At 43.1% G+C, this 15,473-nt stretch overlaps 1 protein-coding gene and 1 long non-coding RNA gene across 2 annotated transcripts in view; both read left to right on the top strand.

The window, feature by feature from the left end:
* LOC309533923 overlaps positions 1-15,473 on the top strand; it is a 59,232-nt gene that overhangs the window by 26,528 nt on the left and 17,231 nt on the right. The window lies entirely within an intron of this gene.
* Positions 1-15,473, top strand: part of PLA2G4A (phospholipase A2 group IVA) — an 83,698-nt gene that overhangs the window by 54,677 nt on the left and 13,548 nt on the right. Inside the window, exons 6-13 of the mRNA XM_082225469.1 lie at positions 2,324-2,361; positions 3,486-3,615; positions 5,051-5,187; positions 6,249-6,471; positions 8,986-9,100; positions 10,592-10,729; positions 11,758-11,850; positions 14,891-14,959. Coding sequence (XP_082081595.1) covers positions 2,324-2,361; positions 3,486-3,615; positions 5,051-5,187; positions 6,249-6,471; positions 8,986-9,100; positions 10,592-10,729; positions 11,758-11,850; positions 14,891-14,959 — 943 coding nt within the window. The remainder of the gene's footprint in view (positions 1-2,323; positions 2,362-3,485; positions 3,616-5,050; positions 5,188-6,248; positions 6,472-8,985; positions 9,101-10,591; positions 10,730-11,757; positions 11,851-14,890; positions 14,960-15,473) is intronic.

The raw sequence follows: 15,473 nt of genomic DNA, 5'->3' as shown, positions 1-15,473 counted from the left end.
CATTCTGGATTAGTTGTATTTTCCAAGTCATCTTCAATGGTAGCCCCACATTGTGCGCATTGCAGTAGTCCAAGCGGGAGATAACTAGAGCATGCACCACTCCCGCAAGACAGTCTGTGGGCAGGTAGGGTCTCAGCCTGTGTACCAGACGGAGCTGGTAGGCAGCTGCCCTGGACACAGAATTGACCTGCGCCTCCATGGACAGCTGTGAGTCCAAAATGGCTCCTAGGCCATTTGCCCCATTCAGGACCAGGGAATCCCCCATACCCGCCTGCCCCCTGTCCCCCCAAAACAGTACTTCTGTCTTGTCAGGATTCAGCCTCAGTCTGTTAGCCGCCATCCTAATAACCACCACTGAGAAGGTTGATATGGGGGAAGGCACACTTCTAAAATGTCCGTGGAAGAGAGAAGGGCGATATTTATTTTTATGATCAGCACTATCAATATATATGGTGCTTTCAGGAGCTGGGCAGACCAAAAGAAGAAAAAAGACTTTATTTTTGCCACCCAGGGAGAAACAATTGACCTGGAGCCAGGCTGCTTGTTTGGCTCACCACTTGGCAAAGAGAGCCGGAGGGGAATCTAAGTTAAGCACACAGGAAGGGAGGATCTGTCGGCTGGCTTTTCGTTTGTGGTTTGCCTCTAATTATGTCTCCTTAGTGCTAAATATTTTTAAGGAGTTGGGAGCAGATGGAGCTGGGGAAAATTATCCACAAAGGGAAGAGGGCTGTGGACGAAGTCGGTCCAAGACACTTGGCTGCCCGAGGCGGAAGAAGTCAACCTTTTCTTCTGTAAACTGCCTTGGGGGTGTCTTGTTTAAAGGCACCAAACAAGCAAATAACCCAACAAGAGCAGAGAAGGTGGTCCAAGTTAAGGTGGTGCTGTATTTACAGTAGTAAATGGATACAGTGGTGCCTTGGTTCTCAAACGCTTTGGTATTCAAAACAGCTTGGAACCCAAACACTGCAAACCCGGAAGTGTTCTGGTTTGCGAACTTTTTCGGGAGCTGAACGTGCTCCGTTTTGAGTGTCACGCTTCCAATTTGAGTGCCACACTTCCGTTTTGAGTGTTACGCTGAGGTTTGTCTGTTTTTGCAATTCATTTTGCATTTTTGTTTTCGCGGCTCTTTTTGTTTTGTTTTTGTGACTGTGTGGAACCCAGTTCAGCTACTGGTGGATTGATTATGCGACTGCAGTACACTGTTTATTGCTTTCATTTTATGGACCGATGGTCTCGTTAGATAGTAAAATTCATGTTAAATTGCTGTTTTAGGGGTTGTTTTTAAAAGTCAGGAACGGATTAATCCGTTTTGCATTACTTTCTATGGGAAAGCACACCTTGGTTTTGGAACACTTTGGTTTCGGAACGGACTTCCGGAACAGATTACATTTGAGAACCAAGGTAACACTGTATAGTGAAAGTAAGGTGAATTGTAGAAGTTAAAGAGGGTATTTTGCAGCAGCTTAGGATTAAAGCAGTGTCGTGAAAGTTGTAAGGCCGCTACACCAGGTGATGGTTTCAGGAACAGGTGACAGGAAAGGTTAGCAGTACAAAGCCACCAGGGTGGGAAAGATGAAGAGCAGTAGGGAGTTCAGTGCTGTACACGCACACCAATGGAAGCGTGACATGCACTGCCACCCCTTTTCTCTAGCCACTCCTGCATTGTCATAATAATAATAATAATAATAATAATAATAATAATAATAATAATAATAATAATAATAATTTATTTATACCCCTCTCATCTGCTGGGGTTTTCCCAGCCACTCTGGGCGGCTTCCAACAGAATATTAATAACATGACAAAACATCAAACCTTAAAAACTTCCCTAAACAGGACTGCCTTCAGATGCCTTCTAAAAGTCAGATAGTTGTTTATTTCCTTGGCATCTGATGGGAGGGCGTTCCACAGGGCAGGTGCCACTACTGAGAAGGCCCTCTGCCTTGTTCCCTGTAACGTCGCTTCTCGCAGTGCGGGAACTGCCAGAAGGCCCTTGGAGCTGGACCTCAGTGTCCAGGCTGAACGATGGGGGTGAAGTAACCTACAAGCTTTGGTCTGTTTCTTTAAACTTGCTGGAATTCTGCCTAGCCATTGTGAGAAACAGGACCTTTGGGTCTGATCCTATGAGGGTTTTAATTTTAATCTTACTTAGTAGCCCTCTTAAGTTCTGTACTTTCTGAAAGTTTCTGCCATTCCACAGCTTAATTAATTGCATCGTTGAGTGAACTACATTTTTTTTGTTGTGGGTTATCATTTAACTGCAAAGAAAGACCATGAGCATTCCACACAAGAATCTGATCCTATTGTAACTTGTCTTGTTTAGGTCATTACCGTTACTTTGGAGGTATCTCTTGAAGTTTGGTAAGTCATCTTGATGCAACAAAAACAGAAATTTAGAGATTTCAGAAGCAGTGTGGTTTTGAGAGTAGGTTTTGGTTGTTGTTGCCTTGCTATGTTTCGTAAATTTAAGTGTGAAGCTGTAAAATTAACTGTGTAGAGCTAACTGTTAGAATAACTTAGCATTAAAAATATCAGGTAGGAAGTTTGTATTATCCAGCAAGCCCCATTAATCTTCAGGGGAGGCACTTGAACATGTGCTTAATTATCCCACTTATTTAAACTGGTGGGATTCAAATGTACCATACTAGATTCTAAGCAATATTTGCAATATTCTAAAAATGTTGCAGATTTTGGGTACATAAAACTAGAAAGCCTAGAAATCTGTTAGACTATAACCTTTCTGCAGAACACAGAATATGACTTCTAACGTACAGTTCAAGTTTAAAGGGCAAATGTCTAGTTTTCATGGCGGTTGCTGTTTTTTCTTCTTTTAAAACACAGAGGGAACAATTAAACACAGTTAAATGCGCTTGGCCCATTGATTTTAATAGGATTAAAGATGGTTAACTGTCTTTGTGTTGGGAAAATAAAGTCTAAATGAAGTCTCTTGGTGGTCGCAGAGTAGAGTATCAGCAACTATCAGCCACTCCCATATAAAAATTTACAACAGCACTGACATATAATTGCCATTAGTTATCATAGTCAGTTCTCACTGCTGTTGTTGCATACATAAAAAGTATTTTATCCTCTTTTGGTAACTCTTCAGCTGTTAATACCTCACAAAAGGGCTTCTGGTTTCTTAACAAATGTATTCTTAAACATTTTCTTTAATTCATTATATATAATTTCCCAGAAAGCCTATACATGTCCACCGCATATGATAAAAACAAATTTGAGCTTGTTTTATACATTTTTGCAATTTTACTTGGTGTTATACAGGCATAGGCAAACTCCAGCCCTCCAGATGTTTGGGACTACAATTCCCATCATCCCTAGCTAACAGGACCAGTGGTCAAGGATGATGGGAATTGTATTCCCAAACATCTGGAGGGCTGGAGTTTGCCGATGCCTGGTGTTAAATATCATCGGTACATCATTTTCATATAATTTCATGCTGTAAAACTTCTCTGTTTTTTGCCGGGCAGCTCATCAACAGACCTTCGTTTCAGCATGGCACTGTGTGATGAGGAAAAGTCTTTCCGAGAGCAGCGGAAAACTAAAGTAATGCACCATCTGAACAATTTCCTGGGGACAGACCTCACCTCTACCCGTGATGTAAGTTTGAAAGGCTCATGTCAGTAGCTAAGATGGCTGTTGCTGTCAGAATCTCAGTAGTGAGTTTTTTTAATGCAAAAACTCATAAAACAACAAAGTTCCGCAACGAAGTTACTGAACAGGTGTGTCTGTAGTCCAGACTGTTAAAATACCACAGCAGCATATCTGGTGCTGAGCATATTTACTCAGTTGGCTTTGTTAATGCTTGACTTTGAGATTTATTCTCTGTTCCTGCTATCTATAGTCTTGCAGTTTCTTGTTTTAAAGTTCAACACACTCATTTTCTAGCCTCTGCTGGCAAAATCTGGATGCTAGGATTTGTTTTCTGGAGGTTGTCGCATGTTTGGGACTTTATTTTAATCTTAATTTTAAACAATTAGACCAGTCTCTCTCTCCCTCCCACCCTCATTTTTATTTTTCCTTTAGGCTTAGGAGAGTGGGAATCTTAGTTTAGATGGTATGATATCTAATGTAGCATCAGACTCTTTTGTATAAACCTGAAAAAGTGACTGTGGACCACCAAAAAGGGCAGAACGACTGTGGGAGTTGAGGAGAAAGCAGTATCTAAATAGGATCAGATTGTTCAGTTGAGTCAGAAGCAAAAGTCAGAGGTGTACCAGTCGAATAATTTTGGCAGCTTGTTTTAATTCTAAGGTAAAGGTAAAGGGACCCCTGACCATTAGGTCCAGTCGTGACCGACTCTGGGGTTGTGGTGCTCATCTCACTTTATTGGCCAAGGGAGCCGGCGTACAGCTTCTGGGTCATGTGGCCAGCATGACTAAGCCGCTTTTGGCAAACCAGAGCAGCGCACGGAAACGCCGTTTACCTTCCCACCAGATTTATCTATTTATCTACTTGCACTTTGACGTGCTTTTGAACTGCTAGGTTGGCAGGAGCAGGGACCGAGCAACGGGAGCTCACCCTGTCGCGGGGATTCAAACCGCTGACCTTCTGGTCAGCGAGTCCTAGGCTCTGTGGTTTAACCCACAGCGCCACCCGCATCCCTATGTTTTAATTCTGCAGCAACATAAATGTATAATTTGATTTACAAAGTAACATAAAGAGGGGTTTGCTATGTATTTACACTCTAAGGAGCTTACATTGTAAATTTTGACAGCAGGGAGGGCAACAGAAAATGGAAGGGTGAGGCATGGATAGAAAAGAAGAATGGAAGAGAATGTTTTTATTTGAAGCTGTGGAATATATTTCACACTGACCCACAGTCTTTCTCAGAGGTGATTTTATTGCCTCTGGGTGATCCAGAAACTATCTAGGTCTGTAGGAACAAAATAATTTCAGTAGACATAATATTTCAGTGTTATGTTGTAAATAAAATTTCCAATAAAAATTCATTTAAAAAAAATTCAGTAGACAGATAAACTAAGCCACACACATTGAATGTTTAAAAACCCATCTTTATTGTATGCTTATCCAGGTACCGGTGATTGCAATATTGGGATCTGGTGGTGGATTCCGTGCCACAGTGGGGTTTGCTGGGGTGATGAAAGCACTGTATGAATCTGGAATTCTGGACTGTGCAACATATATCGCTGGCTTATCTGGATCCACATGGTATGTTTCCCCACTGAACTGTCCTCATCTCAACTTTCTTATATAATAATAACTTCCTTCAAATCTCATTCTTTCTATGTAGGTCAATGTATGAAAAGTTGGAATGGTTTTGAATAGGAACTTCCTGAGTTCCTTATCTGCAGATCCTGTTAACCAGGTTGCAGGAATGGAAACCAATGCAGAAGCAAATTCCTTTTCAGTTAATAGTTGACGGAGCGTCTGGCTTGTGCCTCTAGGCCAGTGATGGCCAAACGTGGCCCTCCAGCTGTTTTGGGACTACAGTTCCCATCATCCCTGACCACTGGTCCTGTTAGCTAGGGATGGTGGGAGTTGTAGTCCAAAAACAGCTGGAGGGCCATGTTTGGCCATCACTGCTCTAGGCTCTTCTGGTGCTTTGATTCTGTGATTTTAAAATACTTTCTGAATGAATGAAATTTTAAAAAGGGATTTTTTTTTATGGGTTTGTGGCAGTCATCTCGCTTTTCTGGCTGATGGAGCTGGCGTTTGTCCGCAGACAGCTTCCCAGGTCGTGTGGCCAGCATGACTAAACCATTACTGGCGCAGTCCGCAATGGGTGCCAGAGCACACGGAAACGCCATTTACTTTCCCACTGCAGTGGTACCTATTTATCTACTTGCCCTGGCGAGCTTTCAAACTGCTAGGTTGGCAGGAGCTCGGACAGAGCAACGAGAGCTCCCCCCTTTGCATGGATTCAAACTGCCGACCTTCTGATCGGCAAGCCCAAGAGGCTCAGTGGTTTAGACCACAGCACCAGCGGCGTCCCTACATGAATGAAATATTGCAGCGTAGGAAATTTTGTAATTTCATCTTCAGATGAAACAGAAACACCCCCCCCCCCAATAAGTTTGCTCCTGATTCATATATTTTACAGTATATCGTTTCTCTTGCCATCTTAAATCATCCGGAGGGTGGAGTTAATCAATATTTTTATCCGGAGGGTGGAGTTAATCAATATTTTTACCTTGGTTCTGAAACATCTTCAGCTGCTGGTGGAAATGATTTCAGATGTTCACTCTAAACTTGGTTGTGGCCATTTGCAGGTATATGTCAAGCTTGTACTCTCACCCAGATTTTCCAGTAAAAGGACCAAAGGAAATAAATGAGGAGCTGAAGAACTGTGTCAGTCACAACCCATTAAAACTGCTCACTCCTCAGAAAGTAAAGCGATATATTGAAGCATTATGGAAAAAGAAGAGGTCTGGGCAGCCTGTTACATTTACAGATATCTTTGGAATGTTGATTGGAGAAACTCTCATCCAAAATGTAAGTTTGCAAATAAAACTTGGAGGCAGCGCAGGTTTTACTGTAGCACGGTCAAAAATCTTTTGGGCCGATCAGTTTACTTTTTGCTTTGCAAATCAGTACATCTATCTGTTGTTTTGTATGTGTGATGTCAAGTTTTGTATTATGAGCTTATTTCTCTCTCAAACCTTCAAAAGAATTCACAAAGTCCACATATTTATTTATCAAGACTCTCCCACAGTTTTTTTTTTTTACGCTGTATAATAATGTTACAATTGATAAACAATTTGTGTAACTTCAGTGTCCATTGAGGCAGTGTCTGCTGGCCAAGCCCACAAGTATGGTATAAAATTCTGTTATGTTGCAGTTCTAAAACAACATTTGTTTATGATGCAAACATTTCTGTGGAGATGGAAAAAGGTGCCCCAGCAGCTCAAGTCTGCTTTGTGCAAAACCTTTTCGCTCTTTGACACTGCTGAAATATTTCAAAATTTGCCTTGGTCTTGAAGTTTTGTTTATGGAATGTTCTATGACGATCTGGTGTATAATTGGTGCTTTAATGCGCTCTACATGGGGCTACCTTTGAAGGTGACACGGAAACTGCAATTAATCCAGAATGTGGCAGCTAGACTGGTGACTGGGAGTGGCCGCTGGGACCACATAACACCGGTCCTGAGAGATCTGCATTGGCTCCCAGTACATTTTGAGCACAATTCAAAGTGTTGGTGCTGACCTTTAAAGCCCTAAACGGCCTCGGTCCTGTATACCTGAAGGAGCGTCTCCACCCCCATCGTTCAGCCCGGACACTGAGATCCAGCGGCAAGGGCCTTCTGGCGGTTCCCTCATTGTGAGAAGTGAGGTTACAGGGAACCAGACAGAGGGCCTTCTTGGTAGTTGCGCCCGCCCTGTGGAACGCCCTCCCTTCATGTGAAGGAAATAAGCAGTTATCTTCTTTTTAAAAGACATCTGAAGGCAGCCCTGTTTAGGGAAGTTTTTAATACTTAATGCTGTATTGTTTTTAACACTTGATTGGAAGCCGCCCAGAGTGGCTGGGGAAACTCAGCCAGATGGGCGGGGTATAAATAATAAATTATTATTCTAAATTATTGTTTAATGCAGATATAGGATACCTGTGGCCTTCTAGATGACGTTCGGCTCCAATTCCCATCATTCTCAAGTAGCCACTGGTTTTAGTTGCCATCATTCTTAATCCAGTAACATCTGGAGGACCACAGGTTCTCCATTCCTGTTTTAATTACTGTCTTGTTGTTTTAATTAATTAAAACGAGCACTAGCAATTAATCAGCACAATAGTTAATTAAAAAGCCAATTGAAAGTATCTATTTCCTATTGGACTGAATTGCACATATGCTGTTTTGTAGTTTTATTACTGCTTTAATCTTTGTATATTGTTCAATAATTGATTCTGGGCAAGGCTTTTGAGAATAGGGTGGGCTTGCTTGGCTTATTATTATTAATCAAATCTCTATAGCGCTCTTCATCTGAAGATCACAGGGTGGTTTGCAATCTAAAAACACAAAAAATCATACCACAGTAACAAACAAAAACAATCTCCACCCCCAGTGTAGAAGGCAATATAGTTAGCCTGGGGTAAAGGGATTTTTTTTGCATGGCGCTAAGGGACGCGATTGGCGCTGTGGGTTAAACCACAGAGCCTAGGACTTGCCGATCAGAAGGTCGGCGGTTCGAATCCCCGCGACGGGGTGAGCTCCCGTTGCTCGGTCCCTGCTCCTGCCAACCTAGCAGTTTGAAAGCACGTCAAAGTGCAAGTAGATAAATAGGAACCGCTCCGGCGGGAAGGTAAACGGTGTTTCCGTGCGCTGCTCTGGTTCGCCAGAAGCGGCTTAGTCATGCTGGCCACATGACCCGGAAACTGTCCCTCGGCCAATAAAGCAAGATGAGCGCCACAACCTCAGAGTCGGTCATGACTGGACCTAATGGGCAGGGGTCCCTTTACCCTTTACCTTTACTATGTAATGAAGGTGCAAGGTGAGCCTCTTGGGACAAGGCCCATTCTTGTGTCGCCATCCTCCAGAACTTTCGTGGAGAAGGCACACGAAGAAGGGACTCAGATGACTACTACAGTGTCCCTATTGGTTCATATGGGGAGAGACAGTTTTTGAGGTATTGCAGTCCTGAGTCATTTAAGATTTTACAGGTCTTAAACCACCACTTTGAATTGGGTCCAGAAACTAATTGGCAGACAGTTTAATTGAGCCAGGATTGACACTATATGCTTAGCAACCTGGTCGCTGAATTCTGCACCGGCTGAAGTTTCCAAACCATCTTCAGAGGCAGCCCGACATACAATGTGTTGCACTAATCAAACTTAAGAAGATGGGGTATAAATAATAAATTATTATTATTATTATTATTATTATTATTATTATTAGTTTTCTGTGAGTAGTTCTGTTGTCCTCTGCCTTCTTGAACGATTTCACAAAAGCGACCAGATACTAGCTGGATTGCTAACTCTATTCTTTAAATTATTTCTGCTCTCTTTTTTCCCTGTAGAGAATGAACAACACTTTGTCTGATATGAAAGAGAAAATCAACAAAGCACAGTCTGCTTTGCCGCTCTTTACATGCCTCCACGTTAAACCTGATGTATCAGAACTGATGTTTGCAGGTAGTCAAATCACATCATTATATATATGTGTATCTGAATATAGGCCAGATAGAAGGATCAAAACAGCCTTATTTAAGCCACTTCAACTTGATTATTTGTTTCTGCATGTGTCATTTGGCATATCTGATTTAAGCACGTCTGTGGCATTGGCTACTTTTGCCTTCTGGCCCCTCTCATTTTTTTGGCATGTGTCTCCCAAAAAGAAGATTCCCTTCCCCTGTCCCACTTATACTAAAAGGTCTGTTTTGAAGAGAAATAATTAGTTCTCCTTTCATGAGCTGATCTGTGAATTCTTAGGATTAATCTTGCATTCATTCTTGGTACTTTTGCTATTCTGTTTAAAAGAACGTTGCTTAGAAAAGCAACGGATAAATGTATTTGCCAGCTGAGAAGAGTTTTCACAATTTTGGTTGAGTTCCCATTATCCATAATATTTTTATTCTGAGAGGGCGCTGATCACACCTACGACTGCTCGTAATTACGATGACTCAGACATAATTTAGACCTATTTCTGGAAAGCTGTTGTGAAATTTCAGAGTTTAAAATGGAAACACATGAACTGTATAGGCTGGAACAAAATAGAGTCTACCGTGGCACCTGTTGCAGCAATGGGTTTTGTGGGGACTTGTTCACAGACCTGTTTTCACCTATTAATCTGTAAATATCTTCCCCCCACCCCGATTTCACTGACACTCTGTGTGGGTGTCATGTATAATTTGCTGAAGGGCATACCATAATAACACAGTAAAGTTCCTGGAAGAACACAGAAAAAGATGAAAAGGGAGGTGCAAGGAGGTGCAAAATTAGCTGAGGAAAATAGCAGTGTCTGCTTGCCTTAGTGCAAGCAAGAATCTGGCTGAATATAGAGGTTGGCATGCAGTTCGAAAGCACGCCAGTGCAAGTAGATAAATAAGTACCACTGTGGTGGGAAGGTAAACAGCACTTCCATGCGCTCTGGCTTCAGTCATGGTGTCCCCTTGCGCCAGAAGCGGTTTAGTCCTGCTGGCCACATGACCCGGAAAGCTGTCTGTGGACAAATGCCGGCTCCCTCGGCCTGAAGCAAGATGAGCGCCACAACCCCATAGTCACCTTTGACTGGACTTAACCCTGCAGGGGCCCTTTACCGCCCCCCTCTTTTTTTCACTTTACCACATGGGCTAGTAGTTGTTGGCATATATGAAGTTTGGCAAGGAAAGACAGCAGATGGAAGTCAAGATTTTGTTGAGCCTTGAGAATCTTTTGCACACCTCTTCTGTTCCTGTGCTGTATTAAAGCTCCTCCTCCTCCTCCTCCTCCTCCTCCTCTTCTTCTTCTTCTTCTTCTTCTTCTTCTTCTTCTTCTTCTGCTTCTGCTTCTGCTTCTTCTTCTTCTGCTTCTTCTGCTTCTGCTTCTGCTTCTGCTTCTTCTGCTTCTTCTGCTTCTTCTGCTTCTTCTGCTTCTTCTGCTTCTGTTGTTTGTTAACCAGTGCCCTTTTTATATTTTTCTTTACAGATTGGGTGGAATTCAGTCCCTACGAAATCGGGATGGCTAAATATGGTACCTTTATGACTCCTAATTTGTTCGGCAGCAAATTTTTTATGGGAACGGTAGTGGATAAATATAAAGAAAACCCTTTGCATTTCTTAATGGGTAAGTAATTGAGTGGATATGTGAGCATTGCCAGAAAGTGAACAATACCTCAGTGTCAGGGGGATCGGGGAGCAACTCTGACACTCAGCATCTACCAATATCTTAACAACAACAAGAGGCGGGCAGGTGGTGGTTATTATGATGGCAGTTAACAGATTGAGGTTAAATCCTGACAAGACAGAAGTACTATTTTGGGGGGACAGGGGGCGGGTGGGTGTGGAGGACTCCCAGGTCCTGAATGGGGCAACTGTGCCCCTGAAGGACCAGGTGTGCAGCCTGGGAGTCATTTTGGACCGACAGCTGTCCATGGAGGCGCATGTTAGTTCTGTGTCCAGGGCAGCTGTCTACCAGCTCTGTCTGGTACACAGGCTGAGACCCTACCTGCCCACAGCCTGCCTCGCCAGAGTGGTGCATGCTGTAGTTATCTCCTGCTTGGATTACTACAATGCCCTCTACGTGGGGCTACCTTTGAAGGTGACTCGGAAACTACAACTAATCCAGAATGTGGCAGCTAGACTGGTGACTGGAAGTGGCCTCCGGGACTATATAACACCAGTCCTAAAGGATCTTCACTGGATCCCAGTACATTTCTGAGCACAATTCAAAGTGTTGGTGCTGACCTTTGAAGCCCTAAACGGCCTCGGTCCAGTATACCTGAAGGAGCGTCTCCACCCCCATTGTTCAGCCCAGACACTGAGGTCCAGCGCCGAGGGTCTTTTGATGGTTCCCTCACTGCGAGAAGCCAAGTTGCAGGGAACCAAGCAGAGGGCCCTGTAGAAGGCCCTCCCACCAGGTGTCAAAGAGAGGAACAACTACCAGACTTTTAGAAGGCATCTGAAGGCAGCCCTGTTTAGGGAAGCTTTTAAGGATTAATAGATTATTGTATTTTAATATTCTGTTGAAAGCCGCCCAGAGTGGCTGGGGAAACCCAGCCAGATGGGCGGGGTATAAATAAATTATTATTATTATTATTATTATTATTATTATTATTATTATTATTAAACATTGTTATATTTCATTTTTTTCAGGTGTCTGGGGAAGTGCATTTGCTATATTATTCAACAGAGTCCTTGGAGTTTCTAATTCTCAAAATAAAGGGTCTACAATGGAAGAAGAACTAGGTAATGTTACAACAATAAATTTACAAAGACATTAAACAATAGGTCCAGGACAGAACCCTACAGCACCCCATTTGCGTGTTCAGACCCAGAAACCTCCTCCCAAAATAAATTCACACTTGACTCAAATTTTGGTTTTGGTTTTTTGGCAGAATTTAGGCCACAACATTATTGATTACAGAAAGTGACTGGTTGCATAGGCTCTGGTTCGACTAGCTCCCTGCCATGCAGATAGCGCTGACCCAGGGTTCCAGCATAGGTCAGCCAAGTGTGAACACCTGGATAAGCTGAAAGCCGGGAACGGGCTAACTCCGCCACGCAAATGTCCCCCTGGACTCAGGCACGGGCACAACCCCCTCTCAGGGGTTGACCAAACCATCGAGTCCCTGGATTCCTTTAACGGAATACCCTTCACATAGGGATGGTGAGAGTGTTCCCCCACCCCTATCACCTGAGCCAGAGCCTATCTGCAACCTTACAAGTTGTGACGATTTGCTACGCGGCAGGTGAAATCCAAATGGCAACAGCCAATCAGCCAAGTGGAAAAAATTCCTGCTGTGCGCCTGTCCCAACGACAGACAACATACGACGGCATAGCAAGGTCAAGCGCAAAGCCCTAAAAGTAGGGAGAGGTGGGCGGGTGTTCTGAATGCACGTGCCGAAAGAGGAGGCTTTGGGTCATGTGCATGGGCATAAATAGGTCCCTCAAACCGTTTGGACTGCGTCCCATTGGCCAGATTGTACCCAGCTACAAGGGACCTACCAATCAGTTGTTGTGGCTGACCAATCGTACCCACCCACAACACAGGGTGTCGGTTTCCAGGTCTCACCGCAATACGTGCCCTCTTTAAGGGAGGATCCGATTTGTCACTTTTTTCCAGGATGACCTGGGACCATTCATAAGCACTCTTTTGGTTTGGTCAATCAACCAGCTACAAATCCACCTCACGTTACCTCATTCAGCCCACATTTTACTAACTTCTCTGCAGTAATATCATGGGGGACTTTGTCAGAAGCCATACTGAAATCATTATTCACTAAATCCATAACCTTCCCCTGATCTTCCAAGTTTGTAATTCTGTCATCTCCTTTAAATGTCTGTTGCTTTTCTTTAGGTGTTAGCTTTTAGAATGGCTTGAGTAGTGTGAGTAACTGTGAAGCTGGGAAGATTACATGAAAATATGTAAATCTGTCATTGATGCTGATCTACACAGATGTAAATTGCATGAGGATGTAAATTGCATGAGGGCGTGACTCATAAAAGTCATTGTAATCAAATATACTTGTAAGGAACCTATCTGTTTTTTGGGTGCAGATCTAGTTGAGTTAAACATTCCTTTGTGAATTAATAGAACCATTTAATATTCAGCCTACCGAGTCTGAGACTGTTTCATAAGGATCTTTTGAGATAATGTAGGAAGAATTTCTGAGACAAGCTGAGATTTTTCTAGGGTCAGTAAAAAGCAACGGTCTGTTTCAGACATTCGTTCTTGGTTTCAGAATGAATGTTTTTGGAGTTGGGAATGAGAGTAAGGGCCACACATGCCTTACTTAACTCCTCCCCTCTTTAATTCCTCCAGTCTGGTTTGTTTTAAACCACAGTTTCCAGTTGTATACAAAACGAGAAACCCTGGCTTAATGTCTTTTAACCTGGCTTAATATCCTAGTTATCAGACGCCAGTACAAATACACTATTTCATCTTTATCAAAGGGGATGCTGCTGTGGGAGAGACCCAAACCAGAGGCAGAGTTTAGGAAGCACTTCCCTCTGCTGATGCTTTTTGAGCTTGGTCCATTTGTTACCTCAGCAAGGTGGTTGCTTTCCATGGCTGGCTTCTATGTTCCCAAGGTGAGATACAGACATTTCTTGTTTCGTGGTCCACATTGTGTAGGTTGCTTCTCCTATCAGCAGCCCCTATGGAAGGGAGGAGGACTGATAGGACGCGGCCTACTCACATGTGAAGATGCTTTTATTTGTTACAGAGGGTAATGTGGGAGCCAGACATGGGGCAGTGGTTTTGTGGCAGGAACCACAACACCAAGGTAATGTAGAAACCTGGCCTTGATGTGGTTCTGAGAGGCAGGTTTGAAGAGTTCAGCAATAGGGTGAAGTCAAGAAGAGGCTGAGAGGGGAGTCTTTGCCTTCTAGCACTTTTGTAAGAGTTCTTTTTATGGTTCGTAGTATGATATTTTGGCAGCATATGCTTCAGAAAGCGCTTGTCTCTTTGATATTCCAATTCCTTTTTGTCAACTATGCAGCCTTTTGAGTAAAGGGGAGGGTAACAAAATGCCCCCCCCCCGGAAGCATTCAAAGCAAGGCAATCCTAAACCACCATGTTGTATTTGTATTACAGTGGTACCTCAGGTTACATACGCTTCAGGTTACAGACGCTTCAGGTTACAGTCTCCGCTAACCCAGAGATAGTACCTTGGGTTAAGAACTTTGCTTCAGGATGAGAACAGAAATCAACGTGGCGGCGGCACAGCAGCAGCAGGAGGCCCCATTAGCTAAAGTGGTGCTTCAGGTTAAGAACAGTTTCAGGTTAAGAACGGACCTCTGGAACGAATTAAGTACTTAACCTGAGGTATCACTGTAGTCTGGAAAGCCAACATGTTGTACATTAGGCTGGTGACTGTCATATAATGCAAGTTAGCCATGTTTCTCTGCTCAAGCTTAAATTAGTGTTCTTCTCTGCTTGTATGTTTTGAATTTGGTAGTGTGGGAAGAAAAACGGAGGCCTCGTCAGTTGGTCAGGAAAAAAAGTAGTTTTGAAACATATTAATCTCTTGTTTAACTTCCTTCAAAAGACAGTGCTCTGTATTGTAGTTTTAACCCTAGAGATCTCCAAGTGTCCTTTAGCTTGGCAATCTGCTGGTTTTATGGATGTGGAAAATCCTTTGGTCATAAAGTTAGCTTCAGGTCGTTTATTGTTTTATTCCAGCGTTACTCTCTCCTTCCAAGAACTTGTGCAGCTCCTTTGGTTGCCATTTTACCAACCCAGCCATTTAAGGTACCAAAATCTTCCTTTGTTTATTTCCACAGAAAATATCAGGATGCGGCACCTAGTGAGCAACGATTCAGACAGCGATGATGAGTCACAGGGACCAAAAGGTAAGAAAGGTCACCAGATGTGATACTTCATACAACTATTTTTACTGGCGTGTCCCAATAAAGCAAGACATCATGAAAAGGAGAAAATTCAGGTGGTATTTAGGACCTGAGAAAGGAATAGTCGGCTTTTTGATTAACTATTTTCTGGTGCTTCATAAAGTTAGGGAAGGTGGAGGTGGTTGGGTGGTGTCTGTGTGTGCGTTAAGATGAAATGTGAGACCTTTTTTGGTAGCAGAGCAGAACACAGTGGCACCTTGGTTCTCAAACTTAATCCGTTCCGGAAGTCCATTCCAGAACCAAGGTTCGCTTTCCCACAGAAAGTAACGCAAAATGGATTAATCCGTTCCGGACTTGTAAAAACAACCTCTGAAACATCAATTTAACATGAATTTTACTATCTAACGAGACCATTGTTCCAATCCATATAATGAAAGCAATCAACAATGTACTGCAGTCACACAGTCAGTCAATCAGTACCGTATTTTTCGCCCTATAGGACGCACTTTTCCCCCTC

This window comes from Podarcis vaucheri (assembly GCF_965113315.1).
Source record: "Podarcis vaucheri genome assembly, chromosome: 6".
Lineage (NCBI taxonomy): Eukaryota > Metazoa > Chordata > Lepidosauria > Squamata > Lacertidae > Podarcis > Podarcis vaucheri.
Note: the sequence above shows the minus strand (reverse complement) of the source record. Positions and strands in the feature narration are given on the sequence as shown.